The sequence below is a fragment of the Gadus macrocephalus genome, chromosome 15 (assembly GCF_031168955.1).
Source record: "Gadus macrocephalus chromosome 15, ASM3116895v1".
NCBI classification, from domain to species: domain Eukaryota; kingdom Metazoa; phylum Chordata; class Actinopteri; order Gadiformes; family Gadidae; genus Gadus; species Gadus macrocephalus.
Window position 1 is genome coordinate 10,811,799 of NC_082396.1, and position 18,267 is coordinate 10,830,065.

Below are 18,267 nucleotides of genomic sequence, written 5' to 3' on the forward strand. Positions count from 1 at the left end.
ATTGCCACAGTTATGAGTAACTAGTGAATTAATAGCGCATCGTAGTTTTCCGTTCTCTTTGGTGACGCCTGTAAAACTTAGTGACGATTCCCCAGCAGGCTTTGGCTCGGCATTGTGTATCCCAGGAGACAAAGTGGTATCTCAGCTGTGCATTGGTCAAATAATTTACATTTAGTAATTTACCACATACGCGTTTATCCACGGTGACTGCAGTTATAATCTTGAAGTTTCATAATGTCACATAAGCCAGTTATATGGAGCGTGATCCGAGGTCTCTCTTCTAATAGAAACAAAATAAGAATAGAATGGACACACACGCACACACACACACACACACACACACGAACACACACACACACACACACACACACACACACACACACACACACACACACACACACACACACACACACACACACACACACACACACACACACACACACACACACAAATACTGATTACATAACAATAATATTATTATTGTAATAATAATACTGACTTGCTACAGGGGATATGGCCTACGTTATTGTTCAGCAAATGTACTAAAATGATGCTGACGGTCATGCTGTACATTTACCACATGGGGGCGTTTAACCCCATGTTTCCCTAAATTATAGCGTCTTCTTTAACAATGTCAATGTGGGTTTAATTTAACATTTCTTTAAAAGGGAATTCGTTTCACAAAATTATGTTTTAATATCATTGAATCCAAACATATTGGAGCAGTTGAAAGTCTTAATTCTAAAAGCCACGTGTCGCCTAAAAGCCTAACATGCCCAGGTTATAATAGGCATAGTAGTGCGAAATACGATGCAAGAATACATACCTATATTTTTTAATGAATAACATTTTCAAATAGCTATTCGTTATTATTCATTAAGTCTAAAGGGTGCATATGGAAAACTTCACCCATTTTTTGCTGATCGTGACGACAGGAAGCGAAGCAACGCATGCGCAGAAGCGCCAATGGGCTGAGCAACGAGCAGCACGTCTTGGAAGAAGAGTTGCAGGATACAGAATACCGCTAACTTCTAAGATCAACCCACCAAGACACCAAGAGCAAGGGACTTTCGTTACCCAATCGTTCGGGAACCTCTTCCCGTTTCCCATCAACGATGTAAAGGAGTTGGTGGTGGTGGATATTGTTTTAACTCCTGTAATCGTTCAAACTGGACCGCTAACGTTAGTCAATGATCGGTTAGTTTGTGTTATTTGACCGACGAGTGCCGCGCTACGATGTTACGAGTTCAACGGTATAAAGGAAGAAACGATATGAAAACTCGGATGTATTGATATATATCTGAATGGAACCTATTACTGTTATTTGAAGTACATCGCTTTGGATACCAATACGTGTGGGGTACATTTTCACGGCGGAAATAACCGCATCTAGTTATCCGGCCAAAAAAAATGTCGTTTTTCAATTTTCGGAAGATCTTTAAATTGGGGCCGGACAAAAAGAAGAAGCAGTATGAACATGTGCACAGAGACGAGGACCCGGAGGAGATCTGGGAGATCATCGGGGAACTGGGAGATGGGGCGTTTGGGAAAGTGTTCAAGGTAAGTGTGTGACAATGATGGCCTCCATCTCTTCTCTCCTCTCCGTTTCCTTATTGTGTGTCTGGTCACTATCTGTTGATAAGACCAGTTCACATTTACTGATGAGCTCAACACCACGATCCCTAGTCAGTGAGACACACGTGCTTTTTCAACGCACCTCCATTATATTCCAAGTGTAACGAACAGATCCGCTCTCTGTCATGTAAGACTTACTATCTCTGCAGGAAACATGATCAATATCAGTATTGATTAGTGGCATTAGGTAATTCATTTGTCTTAGAGGTCTTCGTTGTCATGTTAGCTGGTAATATGACTTTGCTGTGACATTGAGGTAAAAGTTGGCCCTGGTTCGATATTCAACAGTTGAAAGGTGTGGCTCCACTTCCACCGCCAGCAGTGGCTGAGCTGTGAGGTAAATACCCCTCGAGTTCATGGTTTCAAGCCAACTCAGACTGGACACGTTAGTAGGATCTCAAGTGTTATGAAGGGGTAGTTACATGTCACCAACTGAAGAGCTCGTTATCAATGTGTCGTTGCAACAGTTGGGTGGATCGGGACATTTTGCACACCAGTGTTTTGTTTACACAACCACGATTGGTCAGGATGTTAGACTGTTTTATACCAGACTACAACCAGAAGATCGAGACTTGGTGGGTCGGGGATCGATTGTAATTTTTGGTCGTTCTCAGCCTTCCAACCTGTTAGTCAATTTGTTTAAAAGCGTCTGCCAAAGGGCTCTATGTAAATAGAGCCAAGTCAAATAATCGTAGAGTAAACTGCACAAACGTTATGTTTACCATTGCTTTATGTTGCTGTTTGTATCTGAACAGCTGAATCGGTAGCTGTAGGTGATATACAATGACGATTAACCCCAACCACTAAATTGATTAATAAAGGCTCCTTTTTGCTAGCATTAATAATTAGCTAGGTTATATTTGCTGAGCCTGATTGCCATGAGGAAAAATAGAGCACGTTCTTTTTCAAAATAGAATAGTGTGTGTGTGTGTGTGTGTGTGTGTGTGTGTGTGTGTGTGTGTGTGTGTGTGTGTGTGTGTGTGTGTGTGTGTGTGTGTGTGTGTGTGTGTGTGTGTGTGTGTGTGCATACGAGTTAGCCTTTATCCAGTTTTGCTATTATTAGATTTGAAGTAGGATAATGACACGTGTTTTTAAAGTGGTATTGTTAACCGTGCATGAATCAGCCTTTCGAGTTGGGAATGGGCAACTCCCTGGCCTACTTCATTACGTCCTCACAAAGCAACAGCCAACGTCCTCACATGTCTTGGCATGGGCGTTGGGATGTTGCCGTTGAAGTGGGTGTGAGGCATGGCCACGCCAAACCATAGGAGACGGTTCATGCCATTGCCAACATAATCAAGTAACAATTTGGCCCTGTTCGCAGAACCAGCTAGTTCACATAGCTGGATGGGGCTGCTGAATACACAGATTAAGAGACAGAAATGCCTCAGCCTATGCTTTGTCATGTGAATCTTTGGGCTGTAACTACCAGATTAATTGAGCCATATTGTCAATACTATGTGTTTGACTAACCTTACCCGATTATGTTGACGTTGTAGGTGGTGTTATTTGTGTTTGTGTTTTAATAATCTATAAAAAAAAGTACTTCTCAAGATCAGACGGAACGAGAGAGCAAGAGATGAAATGAAATGTAAAGAGTTGTGGTATTATAGTCACTTGCTCTAATGCCAACACTCGCTTTTTCCATGCAATACAGTTTGTAGGTCAGCACACGTTTTTGAGTGTTTGGTTTTAATTCTCAGAAGGAAATGTCAAACGTGAAACCAACCCCATCTTAGTACATAATCTTATGATATAATAAACCTTTGCAGAGAACTGACATTTTTTAAATGCTTATTTTGAGCTGCACATCCAATGGAGCACTCCTGTGCTTTTTGCTGTTAGCTCTGAAATGCTGCATGCCTTTTTGACATAAATCGCTTATTGTGAGGCTACCATTTTCAAAGCCTGTAGTGGCAGTGGCTCAACTGGCTGTTATGAAGGTCTGTTATCATTCAAAAGAAGGCTTGTATCCTGCAGTTTTGCTATACCTAAACAGGGTTTCCCGCAAAAAATGTGTTAGTTGAGGTTGTGGGGATGCCATCAGTCAAAGTCACAGGCAAACAATTGATCCAAAATGTACTTCTATCTTTGTTGATGTACTTCTCCAGGCCCAGAACAAGCTGAACGGGACCCTGGCAGCAGCCAAGGTGATCGACACCAAATCAGAAGAGGAGTTGGAAGATTACATGGTGGAGATCGACATCCTGGCCTCCTGCGACCACCACTACATCGTTAAACTGCTGGACGCCTTCTTCTTTGAAGGGAAGCTATGGGTAAGAACCCTCTGCCCTGCTAACGCTTACTTACACACGTTTTGAGTATTTATAGGTGCATGACTTCATGATGGAAGAGTGAAATATGATAGTATTGTTGTATGCACAATGCTGCCATAAAACAGTTGAACAACGAACAGAGCAAGATGATTAAATTATATGTGATGATGAGCAGGTTGTTTAGTTTTGTCCAACTGTGCAATCGAAATGCCCTTTATTTATTGTATTCTTGACTGTTTTGAACTGTTGCTAATTCTTTCTTGAAAGCAAAACCAGGAAATAAAAAGGCTGTAATTATTGGCAATTATTCAAGGAATATACAAAAATGTAAAATAGTTGGAGTTTGGCCGGGTAGTGCATTTAAGAGCTTGGAGTTGCTTAAAAAGGTGATGCAATATTTCTGTGTCAAAAGTTTTTTATGTCACTGTCCTCTTCCTGCGCCTGTAGTTATCACCGTACAGTACTCTCTTTATGAATGATGTGCATGGTCACTATAACCCTGTTGCACATATTTGAGTTGGTCTACCTAGCTTATTTTCCCCCTCAAATCTTCAAAACCTTTCAATTGTTATATATATATATATTTATAACAGATAACCTCCATAATATAATACATTTTCCAAAAAAACTGGTTGTTAGTGCAGGACAGAATCCTTCAGGATTGAATGTGGCGTTTTTTTTAACTTTTTTATAATTTTTAATTCCGATGCTTCTATCCAAATCCTCTTAATTCAGATGCGTCTTTACGGATCAGTTAAGAGGAAATGCCATCTTTGCTGATGGATTTCTACTGGTAGGCAGCAAACATGTGGTTCAAACGTTGTACCCTTTGGCTAGGCTCTGCTCCACCATGCGGCCCGGTGTGTTGGCTTGTTCCATGCAGTATAATTGGGGTGTGGTAACATGTTGGGTTAATGTAAATGTCAAGCCTGATGTATGGACTAGTTGTCACCAGACACCGAAACCAATTTCAGCTGACAGGAAATTAGGTTAATTAGATGTGTATTAATTATAATGATGTGTTTAAATGTGTTGACATGAATGGCATTTTTTGTATTTGATGCCCAGTCCATCGCTCTACAGGAGATAAGATAATCATCCACTTATCCTACCAGAAATTCACATGACTCCTCCCTCCATTTTTTCCTCCAAACCAGGGGAGGTAACCCCTGCAAAGCCTTCAGGAAAGCGATAAGATGAGACATTTTTGTTAGGCTTAAACAACACAATGCCAGTCAGGGCCCATTCAGTGTGTCTCTGAGACCGGGCCCAGAGAAACGAGACAGCTAGCTCTCAGGGGGTGTCATGTAGCTGTCCCTCATATCCATGGAGAAAGATAATGGAACCAGGAGAGGTGGCCAGAGAAAGTGCCTGTGAATAATTCAGATCCGCATGAGGTCATTCCCTCGGGTCTCTTTCAGCAAGGGGCCCGGCAGATGTGTAACTGACTGCCCCCATCTGAATGTGTTGGTCCGGGTGTTTTCTTTTTTTTCTGGCAAAAATAAATAAATAATGGTGTGCCATTTTTGTAATTGGAGATGTTACACTTACCTTTGCTTTAATGATGAAGATTGCTGTTTCATTTCGTTTTGGTCATTATTATATCGGGATTGCCAACCTTGGGTACCGTATCTGGCTGGAGTGAGATTCTGATGCCATGGCCTTAATCACGTGTAAACATACTCGCACACACTTAATCACGTGCACTCAATTACGTGGACCCAATTAACCATCAGGGTTTAAAAACATAGTCCACTTACACATGTGGTGGGAACGGGAACCTAGGTGTACGATTTGAGGATAAGCCTGACTGACTACACCTGCTCTCTGACCTTCTCCACCCAGGAAGGCACTCCCAATTTCACAATATCATACATACCCTCGCCCAATAAAGGGCATACGGGTTTGTACACTAATGTAAGGGAAAGACGTTTTGTTTAATTCCCATATAAAAAGCTTGATTGAACGCCTTGTTGACTCCTGGCTGTGAACTCGACCAGTGGTCCAATAAACACTGAGGCCCTGTCCTCACGGAGCCGATTTTTTGGTGAAACCACATAAGGCTTCCGCGTTTCGGCCGGTGAATCCGGTGCCTGAAATCGCACATTTCTGAAACCATGTCCCAGGGTGGTTTCAAATCTATCCGGACCCATGCGGTTTCATGTAAGGATTCGTGTGGGCGCCTGAAACGCAAACGATGCCGTCATTAGCCCCCCACCAGCTGAGCGACGTCAGAGTTGCTAACTTTATTTTAATTTTAAAATATATACGTATATATATAATTTTTTTAATAAAAAAAGCTTTAAATACAGCCCCTTGATAAATTGTATGAATAACTGTACATTAAAAAGTTTTTCTGCTCTATTTAAAAGGTTGAATCTACTCGTGACTGAACGTTTTTATACAGCACGCAGGCTGTATGCGCGCAGGCTTGATGCACTCCAGTTTTCTCCTGGAGTGCTTTAGCAGAAGCAGCGGCCCTTATGGGCCTGGAATGTGTACCACAGCGTTTCTACAGCTCGATGCGGTTTCGCAATGAATCCGTCGTTAACGAGATATTCTTGAACCGCATAAAACAAAACCGGATAGTTTTCGCCCGTTTCGGCTCTGTGGACGGGGCCTGAGATAAGCATCGCACACCAATCTGGGATAATTAAAGAGACCATTACATGGAAACTCCATATGAAACACCAGGTGTTCGAATACTTTGCTATCTTTTAGAGTCAAAGTCGTTGGACGTTGGTTTAACCATTAAGATTTGACCATAATACGTTTGCATGTTAATCTCTGTTGCTGTCTCTGTGTTTTGGCGGGAGAATTGTTCGGGCAGTGTTAAAGCATGAGGCTGAAGGTGAAAGAGTGTGTCAGATGCCTAAAGCATGAGAATTGGCCACCCTGTTGTTATTATTGCATTGTCATTTTTTTTGTAGTATTTGGAACATGGAAGGACCTTAAAGAATCCGGAGCTACTTTTGTGGTGATTCTCGGTTGTGAATGTTTGCCTGTTGTTTGCCTGTTGCAGAGTTATGATTGATATCGTCCCATTCGCCCAATCGATTACCTCCGGCTGTCCGCTGATGCGCTACAGACGCTAATAGACTAAAAGAGATGGTGGTCAGGTACACGGCAGGGGACCATTACCCCCAACGTCGGCCATTGGTCAGGTTTATGGTCCCACTAACCGTGTTAGTGAGATTGCATTATGATAATGTGATTCGCTGCGGAGCTAGGTCCATCGGTGTTTAGCTGGATCGATGGAGGTCTGCTAGACAAAGATAGGCTGCCTCCCTTCGTGTAAGACTTGGCAGATTTATGTAAAGTGTTATGGTAATTAATAAGCAAAGGCAATCATGCTAGCACACAGTCTCTTTGCTTGTGCATCAAACTGTGCATCTTACATAATCAGTTCGGTCTTAGTTATTCAAGTCATTTTGAGGTTGTGTTGTAAGTTGCCAAGTTAGTGACGAACTGATTCACATATGATGTCCGGCTCCCTTTAACAATTTCCTGTACTTCAACGTTTTTTGCTAGATTTGAACAATTAAGTTAGAAATAGTAATTCTTCACTGTTTTGAAGTGGAAATATGAAGATCAAAACAGTGTATATCGCAGGCAAAGGTTTACCTGGATACCGAGTTCAGAGCTATGTAACTATATTAAAGAGTATGTGGTGATACTGAAACAAGGAAGTAGTTTTAACTAGAAAATAGGATGAAATAACCTTTCTGACTCAATACACAACTTCTGCTTGTTCCAGAAACACAATCCATTTCCATTATTAGTGAAACCGGTCTTCTGCATGTCAACCGGTCATACCCCAAAGAACAACACCTGCTTGAGTTGCATACACTTTGTTCAGCAGGAATAGATTAAATAAATGCTCTGTATCTCGATAACCTCAAGATACCTCAGGATTGAGGTTGTCTTTTCTAAAACCAAACTCTGGCTTGGTGGCTTATCCCACTACCCACAACCCATGGTCCTATGCTACAAGTCATTCCCTCTCTCTCTCCTTTCCATGAATACAAAAAAATTGGCTGAAATATATATATTTTTTATTTTTAAGTTGATGCCCACGCTGAAAAGGCTGGTGCATTCGATTAAAAACTAGACAGCGTAACAGAACAGTGGAAGACAACATACAACTCAACCCAACACAACCTCAAATGTTACTACATAAAGTGCTGTGCATTATGGGTATCATCTGGATGGAAGAAGGTGTTTTGACTTTAGTGGTGAGCCGTTCAGCTGTGCTGAACCTGAACCTGAATCAGGGCTGTGACCCCATGTCCTGTGTTCCGCCTGTCCTCCTCTGCTGCAGATTCTGATCGAGTTCTGTGCGGGCGGTGCAGTGGATGCCATTATGCTCGGTAAGTCACAGTTTATTTTAGGGCAGTGTTTTTGTTTCCGTCGCTCCTTTTTCACTGTGGTGTCCTTCACTTTCTTTCCATCGCAAAAACCACTCGCAGTGGGACATTGTTTCCCATCGCCCTCCACAGAGTGGGGAGGACCGGCCCAAGTGCGCAATTATCATCCCCGCTCAGATTTCAAATAAGCGGTTGGTCCACATGACTTTTTCTACCTCTTATCAATTTTGATCGCACAAAGAGAACACCTTCTTTATGTGAGACGGACTAACGTCATGCTGCGGTGAATACTCAGGATCTGGAGATCTCCCCCCCGACTTAATGGCACACTGTGATTAACGCTCGTTCAACGGGAGGTTTCGAAATCTGGGGCTTTGATAAGAGAGATTTTGGGAGAATGTTCTGGGGATAGTTTTCTCCGGTTTTGTGACATAATCATACTTGACACCCTCACGCACACTGACTCACACACACTGACTCACGCACACACACATCTCTCCCTCAACCACACAAATTAAAAATACCTCCACACACTCGCTCACTTAATCACACACACACACACACACACACACACACACACACACACACACACACACACACACACACACACACACACACACACACACACACACACACACACACAAACCCCTCCACACACACAAACCCCTCCACACACACTCAAACCCACTCAAGTTCATTCATCCAGGCTGACTAAAACCCGGGGAGGAGTGCTTCCTCCTTGTTGCTACGGGTGACCATCAGAACAACTATTTATGTTATTGTGCCTGAGTTGCCGGTGTTGCTTTACAGTCAAACAAAAGATTAACTTTGAAATGTACTACAAAAGAAAATGTGCCGCCAACTGCCACTATTTTGTTTCAGAAAGCGATTTTTATTCATGAACTCTTTACTAATTTATTCCTCCAATATTGGCACCTAAATTATAATAATGTATCGTTTATGTTATATTATTATAATTTCTTTATTATTTCTGCCATAGGTGTAACATTTCTTAAGGATAAACTGTTAAGCAGTGGCATGAGCTGTCTCAAGAATGCCATTTGCGGCACAATGCTCATTCAAAAATAAACGAGGGGGGCTCTGACTCTGTTGCGCACATGGGCCGACAGAGCTGGAGAGGCCCCTGACGGAGCCCCAGATCCGGGTGGTGTGCCGGCAGACACTGGAGGCCCTGGCTTACCTCCACGACAACAAGGTCATCCACCGGGACCTGAAGGCCGGCAACATCCTCCTCTCCGCCTCCGGCGATGTGAAGCTGGGTACGATAGATTCACCATTTACCATTTAGTCGTTGATATTATCCACCATTAGTTGGTGGGAGCAGGTATTAATTGTGCAAACTGAATGCAATGCATTGTTTGCATTGGCATTTAGCATGGAGTGTGAGTTGATCCAACCTTTGACTTTGAATTTAAGAAACAGCTCTTTCCAACCTGTTCCAAGGTTACAACCTGCCACTTTGGAAAGTGGAATAGTCAGAAGTGGTTGATGAAATGAACGGAATGAGGAACTTTCTGTCCTACTTTTTATTGTATCTTTAGCTGACTTCGGAGTTTCGGCTAAAAATACCAAGACGTTTCAGAGGAGAGATTCATTCATCGGGACGCCCTATTGGTGAGTCATGCCACCCTTGACAAAGAGCACTTTCTTCTCAGTGTTAATGATTTATCCCCCTGCTCCAACCCCCCCCCCTCCCCCTCCCCCTCCCCCAACCCCAACCAGACGGAAGTGATCGCATTATATGTCTTAGCCGGGGGGTGATTTCTGACTCGCGGCCACGTATGAGCAACAGGGGAAGCTTCCTGTCCTGCTCAGGCCCCCCAGGTTGTAGCCTGATCCTTGACCCTAACCCTCGTCTCCCAGAAAAGATACATGATTCCCTCATTACGTAATACGCATAAAGAATGTCTCATTAACTGAGACGCCCCCCCACACCGCCCCAAAGCTGACGGAGGCATGAATTGCCAGACCTAATTATCTTTAGCCTTCTGCAGTTGATGCTTAAATATTGTATTCAAACAATATCACTTAAGCGGGTGTGATGCTATACTGAATATCAGCACTATTTAATTGTGTTTTTGCTTTGTTTGACCTCTTCTTTTCTCAATTAACTTGCCAGGTTAAAGATTGGTTAAATACATGTGCATTCCTACACTCACATTTCCTCATCGACCTGTTCCACCTCTCCCCCCCCTTGCTCTGGGTAGGATGGCCCCCGAGGTGGTGATGTGCGAGACCTCCAAGGACCGGCCCTACGACTTCAAGGCCGACATCTGGTCCCTGGGGGTGACGCTGATAGAGCTGGCGCAGATCGAGCCCCCCAACCACGAGATGAACCCCATGAGGGTCCTGCTGAAGATAGCCAAGTCTGAGCCCCCGACCCTCATGCAGCCCTCTCGATGGTGAGGTGGTGCACCCGCACTCTGGGGACGGTGGTGGAGAACACACACTGGGCCCCTGTCGGGGGTGGTGTTGGTGGTGGAGAACGCACACTGGGCCCCTGTCGGGGGTGGCGTTGGTGGTAAAGAACATTCACTGGGCCCCTGGTGGGGGGTGGTGGTGGTGGAGGATGCACTTTAATGCTTCTGGGATGTTTTTGGTTGATCTGTTCGTTGGAGTACAGGGATAGGGGGATAATGGTGGCACACAAATCATTAATCTAGTTTCGCTTTATTGAATTAAACAAGATGAGTTTTTGTATTTAATGAAAAGAAAATACCTGTGAAGGTTAATGATATGTAAATTATTTTTTTACATATCATTATTATTTTTATTAGTTTGTATTTATTTGAAACCCCGGGGTCATCAAGTATTTTTTTGTTCTACTTCCTCATATCAACGTTGTTCTTGTCGACCCGGCAGGTCTCCAGAGTTCCGTGACTTTCTGAGGAAGGCGTTGGATAAGAACGTTGACCAAAGGTGGGGCACAGCCCAGCTGCTGCAGGTGAGTTGGCAGGCTCTCTCTCTCTCTCGCCCCTCATTCTCTCTGTTCTCTCTGTCGTTCTCTCCCTTCACTCCCTCTCACCGGTCCCCTTATCTCACACAGGGAGATTAATATGTAACGTCCCGTGTGTATGTGCTGGAATCAAAGCATTCCACTTCAAACTTGTGTGGTGCTCGGTGAGTTTGGCAACCAACGATCTGTCTGTCTGTCTGTCTGTCTGTCTGTCTGTCTGTCTGTCTGTCTGTCTGTCTGCAGCACCCTTTTGTGTCTAGCGTAGCGGAAAACCGGCCTTTAAGAGAGCTCGTTGCCGAGGCCAAAGCTGAAGTCTACGAGGAGATTGAGGAGGCGAAAGAAGAGGAGGATGAAGAAGAGGCAGAGGTCCCTCCAGTACGTATGGTTTGAGCATCCACTCTCTGAAATGGTTTGCAGGTCGAGATGTGCACATCTGAACCTGCAAGATTGGCAAGCCTGTGTATTGATTCTGGACCCATGGAACAGAGAGGCCATTCATGCCAAGTGCTTTGCATAGTCAGGAATCACATTTTAAAGACATTCAAATGTAAAATTTAAGTATAAAAAGGTCAAAAAGTCAATATACCAGACCATGCATATGTTTTTAATGCAAAAAGTAAACGGATGAAGTTACGTCAATGTTTACGTAATTTTTTTACACTTTGCACATATTGTAAATGTAGAATCCTTTGAATGGTGATCAGTGTCCTGTACGTTCTGCTGCGTAACAACCGAACTGTCCACGTTCTGTGCGTTCACATAATCCAACCACCCGTCTCCTCTCTATCCAGCAGGACGCTGGGCACAAGCGGCAGCCGTCGGATGTCAGCGCCGCCAGCTCGGAGGACGAGAAGGTTCCTCCGCCGGCCGTCTCCGTACTGGAGCCTGTGGCCGAGCGGGCCGAGGCCCCGCCCTCCGCCGTCGCCGCGGACGACGACGACGGCGACGACGGCGGCAGCGGGAAGCTCTCCGACGAGGGGCTGGGCACCAGCAAGTTCGACAAGGACGAGGAAGAGGAGCAGAAACCCCCCGAGGCGTCGGACGCGAGCCGGGGAGACGCCCCCGTCGAGAAGGTCCCGGTCTCAACGGAGCTCCCGGAGGCCGGGTCAGACCAGGGCGCTGTGACCCTACCCCAAGAGTCGTCGGACACAACAACATCAACAACAGAAGGCGAAGGACAGGAACCGGTGACTGTGAGCCAAGAAACCGGGGAGGAAGAGAGGGAGCCACAAGAGAAGGAGGCCGAGGGGCAGCCAATCAGCGAAGCGACCAGCGAGGTGAAAGAACAAGACGGAGTACCAAATGCTGGCCCTCTGCCTGCAGTAACCACAGAGTCTGCAGGGAAACCAGAACAACCAGCTCTTGTGTTAGAGGAAGAGAACAAAAGCCCTGCAGAGGAAGTGCTGCGACAGGAAGCAGAAGAGGAGAGAAAACCGCACCGAGCCGACGAGGGCGACAAACAGGAAAACGAAGAACCAAACCGAGAGTCGAGCGTTATCGCCGAGGACGGAAACGGCGCCGCCGCCGAAGTGAAGCTCAGCACGGACGAGGTTTTGTCTGTTGAGGCAGCAGAGGAGACTCAGACCAAAGAGGAGAACGCACCGGAAGCAGAAGAGTCTAAAAGCCAAATCAATGAAGAAGCCAAATCCACCCCGAACGGCCCCGAGCCTTCGTACGCCTCGATGCCGGTACCGGCCGTCCTGGGCGGGGAAGGGACGGCGGCGTCCACCAACGAAGAAGAAAGAGGAGGAGAAGGCGTCGTCTCCGTACCGGACAGCGAGGCCGAGTCGGAGAGCAAGCGGTCGGAGCAGGGCAGCCCGTCGATCCGGACGGACGCGGGGAAGGACTCTGACTCTGGGAGCAGCTCGGCGGCGGACAGCAGCAGCATGGACATCAACCTGTCCATCTCCAGCTTCCTGTCCAAGAGCAAAGAGGGAGGCTCCATCTCTATACAGGTAAACCTGGAGCCTCAGGAACCCACCTTTTTTAAAGCTTTTTTAAAGCAGCAGTACCGCTTTGAACATGATTGGTCTAAGAACTAACTAACTCGACCCCAGCTCATTAGACAGTCAACAATTTTTGAGTACCATCAGAATGCTTTATCATGATGCAATGTTGTGTATTGATTACATTTTTTAAAGTCAAACTGAATTGCTAATTCTGGCAAAGCTGCATAGTAGTTGGAATTCACCATGCTTTGTAGCAGATGCACAACATATGAGAAGTTGGGGTCATGAGAAATGTCTGAGCTTATCACTATAAATTCGGGTGCACTTCAGTCATAAAATATCAGTGACTGCAAAAGTGAAATATAAAAATGTTGATAAATGTTGTTACTGTCCAGTTCACCGTAATGTCAATACTTGTTTCTTCAGGACTCGAAGCGGCAGAACAAGACGATGAAGAAGACGCGTAGGTTCATGGTGGACGGCGTGGAGGTGAGCGTGACCACGTCCAAGATCGTCACGGACAACGACGCCAAGAGCGAGGAGATGCGGTTCCTCAGGTACGCTCGGGAGCTGGTCTCCCAGATCAAATCTTGGATGTATGATCCGAACAGACTGGAGGAACGGGGCGTTTCGCTTCCTTTCACTTCATTTGTTTCGACCCGTCATGTTGCAGAGGCAGGGATCTGTAAGCGCGTTATTGTGTAACAGGGAACACAAACTCGACCAGACACGTAATCAAATCCGTTCCGTCTTCCCTCTCGCAATCATATATCTCCTTGATAGAATATCTCCGGCCAACAAAACTGGAAACATACCCCTTTGAGTTTGTCACACTCAGAGCCTTCTCCCCCTACAGGAGCTCATCTGCATAGTAGGACTGCTGGATCCCAGATCAGCTCTTAGTCTGCTAGCTGTAGGATTTAAATGTGGAGCACGGCCTATTTCGTATCCAATAAGCCCAGGAATAGATGTGGTTCTCACACTGGGTTCCCACAGCTAACAAATGGCACATAGGTTAAATGCTTTTATGGATGCTGCACTTATCTCCCTGTTTTTTTTCCAATTCCCCATTCTTAAAATGACTGAATTAGTATGCATGAACACGTGTTGCTGAAAATATTCAGATTTCGACATGCAATGATCCAGAAACACAGATGGAGGGACAGAGTTGTCTCTAATTTAAGTGTGGGGGTAGCTTTATATAATTCTAATGCGGAGAGGAAAGAATGCTCAAGAGTCAAACTGAAGATTGGATTTGCTTGCAGTTTCAAAAGCGACTTGATAAAACCTCCAGTAGGTTGCATATTCAAAATGCATTTGACTACTGAATACTAATGTAGTATGGATTCATAAACAGGCTTTCAGAGTAATATTGCTGCTGTAAGGAGGATTTTTTTTTTCGTCGTCCATCATCAACAGAACAATTCATATTTACCATTTCATGCCTTCCACTCATGCACGTTGATAATTGAATTACTCGGGCGCTAAACACTTCACATCACTCAGGAACAAAGCACAAATCATTGAACATTTTTAAATATCATTATCGTTCATCACTGATGGATACTTTTACTTTGAAAAATATTTGAAGTGCGTTGTGTCATTCCTGGGTATTGATCCTGGAGGTCATTTTATTTTGAAGTGTTTTAAATGCATTTGTGTGGCGTCCAGGCGCCAGGAGCTGCGGGAGCTGCGACTGCTGCAGAAGGAGGAGAAGCGGGCCCAGCTGCAGCTCACCAACAAGCTGCAGCAGCAGAGGGAGCAGATCCACCGCCGCTTCGAGCAGGAGACCACCGTGAGTCACACCCACCGCTCTTATTTTGAAAGGGATGACGACTCACTGGCGTTTGTTTTCAATGTGATGGAGAAGAGGCTAATATTCACATTCTCCTGACATCTAGACAGTGTTTGCTGTATATGCTAATAAGATCAGATAAGAATATTATTTTCATTTAATATCAGTGATCCAATATACCCTGATGTCCCTCTCCTCTATCCTCCTCTCCTCTCTGCCTTCGTCTCCTGTAACAACTCCACCCTCTCCTGTAATAACTTCCCTCTCTCCTTTAACCACGCCCCTCTTTCCTTTAACCACTCCCCTATCTCATGTGACCACTCCCCTCTCTCTCCTTTAACCACTCCCCTCTCTCCATTAGCCACTCCCCTCTCTCCTCTAACCACTCCCTACTCTCCTCTAACCACTCTCCTCTCTCTCCTGTGACCACTCCCCTCTCTCCTGTGACCACTCCCCTCTCTCCTGTGACCACTCCCCTCTCTCCTGTGACCGCTCCCTCTCTCCTGCGACCACTCCCCTCTCCTGTGACCACTCCCCTCTCTCTCCTGTGACCACTCTCCTCTCTCTCCTGTGACCACTCCCCTCTCTCCTGTGACCACTCCCCTCTCTCCTGTGACCACTCTCCTCTCTCTCCTGTGACCACTCCCCTCTCTCCTGTGACCACTCCCCTCTCTCCTGTGACCGCTCCCTCTCTCCTGCGACCACTCCCCTCTCTCCTGCGACCACACCCCTCTCTCCTGTGACCACTCCCCTCTCTCCTGCGACCACACCCCTCTCTCCTGTGACCACTCCCCTCTCTCCTGCGACCACACCCCTCTCTCCTGTGACCACTCCCCTCTCTCCTGCGACCACTCCCCTCTCCTGTGACCACTCCCCTCTCCTGTGACCACTCCCCTCTCTCCTCTGACCTCTCTCCTCTGACCACTCCCCTCTCCTGTGACCACTCCCCTCTCTCCTCTGACCTCTCTCCTCTGACCACTCCCCTCTCCTGTGACCACTCTCCTCTCTCCTGTGACCACTCCCTCTCTCCTGTAACCACTCCCTCTCCCCTGTCCCCCCACAGGGTAAGAAGCGGCAGTACGACCAGGAGCTGGAGAACCTGGAGAGGAAGCAGAAGCAGACGATCGAGCGGCTGGAGCAGGACCACACCAACCGGCTCCGGGACGAGGCCCGGCGCATCAAGGCCGACCAGGACAAGGAGCTGTCCAAGTTCCAGAACATGATGAAGAACCGCAAGAAGGAGGTACGCAGCCGTCCGTCGCCAACGCCAGTGGGGTCTCTGCATGGCTTGGACTGGGACATCGAGCGGGCAGTCGTTGTGCTGGGAGTGGCGCAGCAAGTAGAAAGCACACACTTAAGGTCCAAAGCATACTTCTGTGTCGAATGGTGACATCGTAGGTACACCGCGTTATACGAATCAAGGTGTATGTGATCCTCCTCAACACGACGATCACATTTTAACCAGAAAGTGTAGCAGGGAAATCATGTAGTAAATGTCATTCAAAAAAATTCTTAAGACCGTGTCACTGCTTTCAGCGACAACCTCTGTTGGCTACGCCGGTTACGTAGCCACAGGTCTCCCTAAAGTGCTAGCTGTTCGATGCAGAAGTTTTCTTTATAATGGCCTCAGGACGCTTGCTTTCTTTGGCTCTGCCGCAAGTCATTGGCTCCAGCAGCCAGCTGTGGTTTACGTTCTGTCGCTGCGCTGCCTGACAGATATCTAAAGAACGCTAAGTGGCAGGCTGTGCTCGATGGCTCGGGCTGCAGAGAGCTCCATGTGGATGGATTCATCATTCACCATGCACGGTCCCCCCAGGCCCGCTTATCTGTGCTTCCTACTGCAACACCGCATGCCAGTGCAACAGCTATTGCACATCTACTCTATTTATACATGGCTCATATCATTATTGTTAAGGGATTCTATTTGTAGTTATAGGGGAGGCTGGGAAGGATATTCTTGTGGGTTATGGGTTCGACCCCCAGCCGAAGGATACTGGGTTGTAAGTCCAATATCTGCAGTCTACCTGTAGGCATCCTTGAGGAGCTCACCCTAAGCCCCTGCCTGCTCATAAGTGACCAAAGAGTGGATCTATAGTATGGTGTAGCATCTAAGCATGGACCATGGCTAAATGGTCAACACAATGGTGTATAGACGCAGGGTGCTTCACTAGAGGGGAGCGCAGAGCCTGGGATGTGTGGTGTGTTTGTGCTCTGCCTCGTTGATTACTGTCATACTGGGAACGATTTCTCGAGACATCTGCTGCGCCGGTTTTTAAGCCTTTTATACTGGCTTGATGTGGGATGGTAGCCTGCCAATGAAAGGTGTCATCCTTTATAGGCTTCATTGGAGCCGTACGGGGTACTGTGGGGACGCTAGGGAGCAGGAGGTTTGTTTTCTGTAGAGCTGCAGCGATTCATCGATTCAATTGATCGTTTCAGTCATTTACAAAGACGTGGATAGCTCTACAAATGCAAACTTGGGCGCACGTTAACTTGTGCGGCTACGAGATTTGCCATTATTTATGGCATTTCATAGACTTAATTGTGTGCTTGATTAATCGTAGGATATCAATAGATTGATCCACTATGAAAATAATTGTGAGCTGCAGCTCTAGCTTTCTGTCTAGCTCCATGTACTTGTCGGTTAAGTGCATGGTCTCGTCAATATCTCCGCAAGCTATTATCGACTGTGCAGGCTTGCTTCCACATGTTGCTGGGCTTCTGAATGAATGCTACAGAATGTTATGTATTGGTTATCCATTGAAATACATAGACTTGTAGCATTCAACAGACTTGTTAGAATAAAAAGTTGTGCATCACTTTTAATAATTGTATGTGAATAATATTTGTTTTTTGAACTGTTTTTGTTTGAAACCGTCATTGTCACTAACTCACTTTGTCTCCTGTATGCGGATGTGTGTGGTGGCTTTTGGTGCTGGTGATGGGAACGCAAACTTGGGAGATTGATATTGTTGTTTTGTGGGTCCAGGGAGTAGGTTACAGTAATGGCCTTATGGAGTAACTGCAATGGAATAATTTGGCTATATAGTCTATATTGTGGGACTGGCATTAAGTGCAGAGGCTAGAGTGTTCGACTCCCTTGCTGAAAGGTACTGGGTTCGATCCCTCAATGTCCATAGCCTAACCTTTTAGACATTCTTGAGCCCGATGAAAAAGGGTTAGGGTCTACTTAATAGACTCTACTTAACAAGAAGATGCTTTCAGGCAGCCTGAGAGCCAACTAAGGGGGCCTAAGTTGTCCATTTAC

At 45.9% G+C, this 18,267-nt stretch overlaps 1 protein-coding gene across 6 annotated transcripts in view; it reads left to right on the forward strand.

The window, feature by feature from the left end:
- Window positions 1-952: 952 nt before the first annotated feature.
- slka (STE20-like kinase a) overlaps window positions 953-18,267 on the forward strand; it is a 28,266-nt gene continuing 10,951 nt past the window's right edge. For 3 of the 6 annotated variants that reach the window (XM_060073172.1, XM_060073173.1, XM_060073174.1), the window contains exons 1-12: window positions 956-1,560; window positions 3,747-3,911; window positions 8,233-8,281; window positions 9,409-9,558; window positions 9,841-9,913; window positions 10,507-10,701; window positions 11,162-11,243; window positions 11,499-11,630; window positions 12,047-13,210; window positions 13,631-13,761; window positions 14,876-14,999; window positions 16,063-16,242. In XM_060073172.1, coding sequence (XP_059929155.1) covers window positions 1,411-1,560; window positions 3,747-3,911; window positions 8,233-8,281; window positions 9,409-9,558; window positions 9,841-9,913; window positions 10,507-10,701; window positions 11,162-11,243; window positions 11,499-11,630; window positions 12,047-13,210; window positions 13,631-13,761; window positions 14,876-14,999; window positions 16,063-16,242 — 2,595 coding nt within the window. In that variant the 5' untranslated portion in view covers window positions 956-1,410. Of the gene's footprint in view, window positions 1,561-3,746; window positions 3,912-8,232; window positions 8,282-9,408; window positions 9,559-9,840; window positions 9,914-10,506; window positions 10,702-11,161; window positions 11,244-11,498; window positions 11,631-12,046; window positions 13,211-13,630; window positions 13,762-14,875; window positions 15,000-16,062; window positions 16,243-18,267 lie in introns of all 6 variants that reach the window. The other 3 variants (XM_060073175.1, XM_060073170.1, XM_060073171.1) reach the window with 3 other exon arrangements.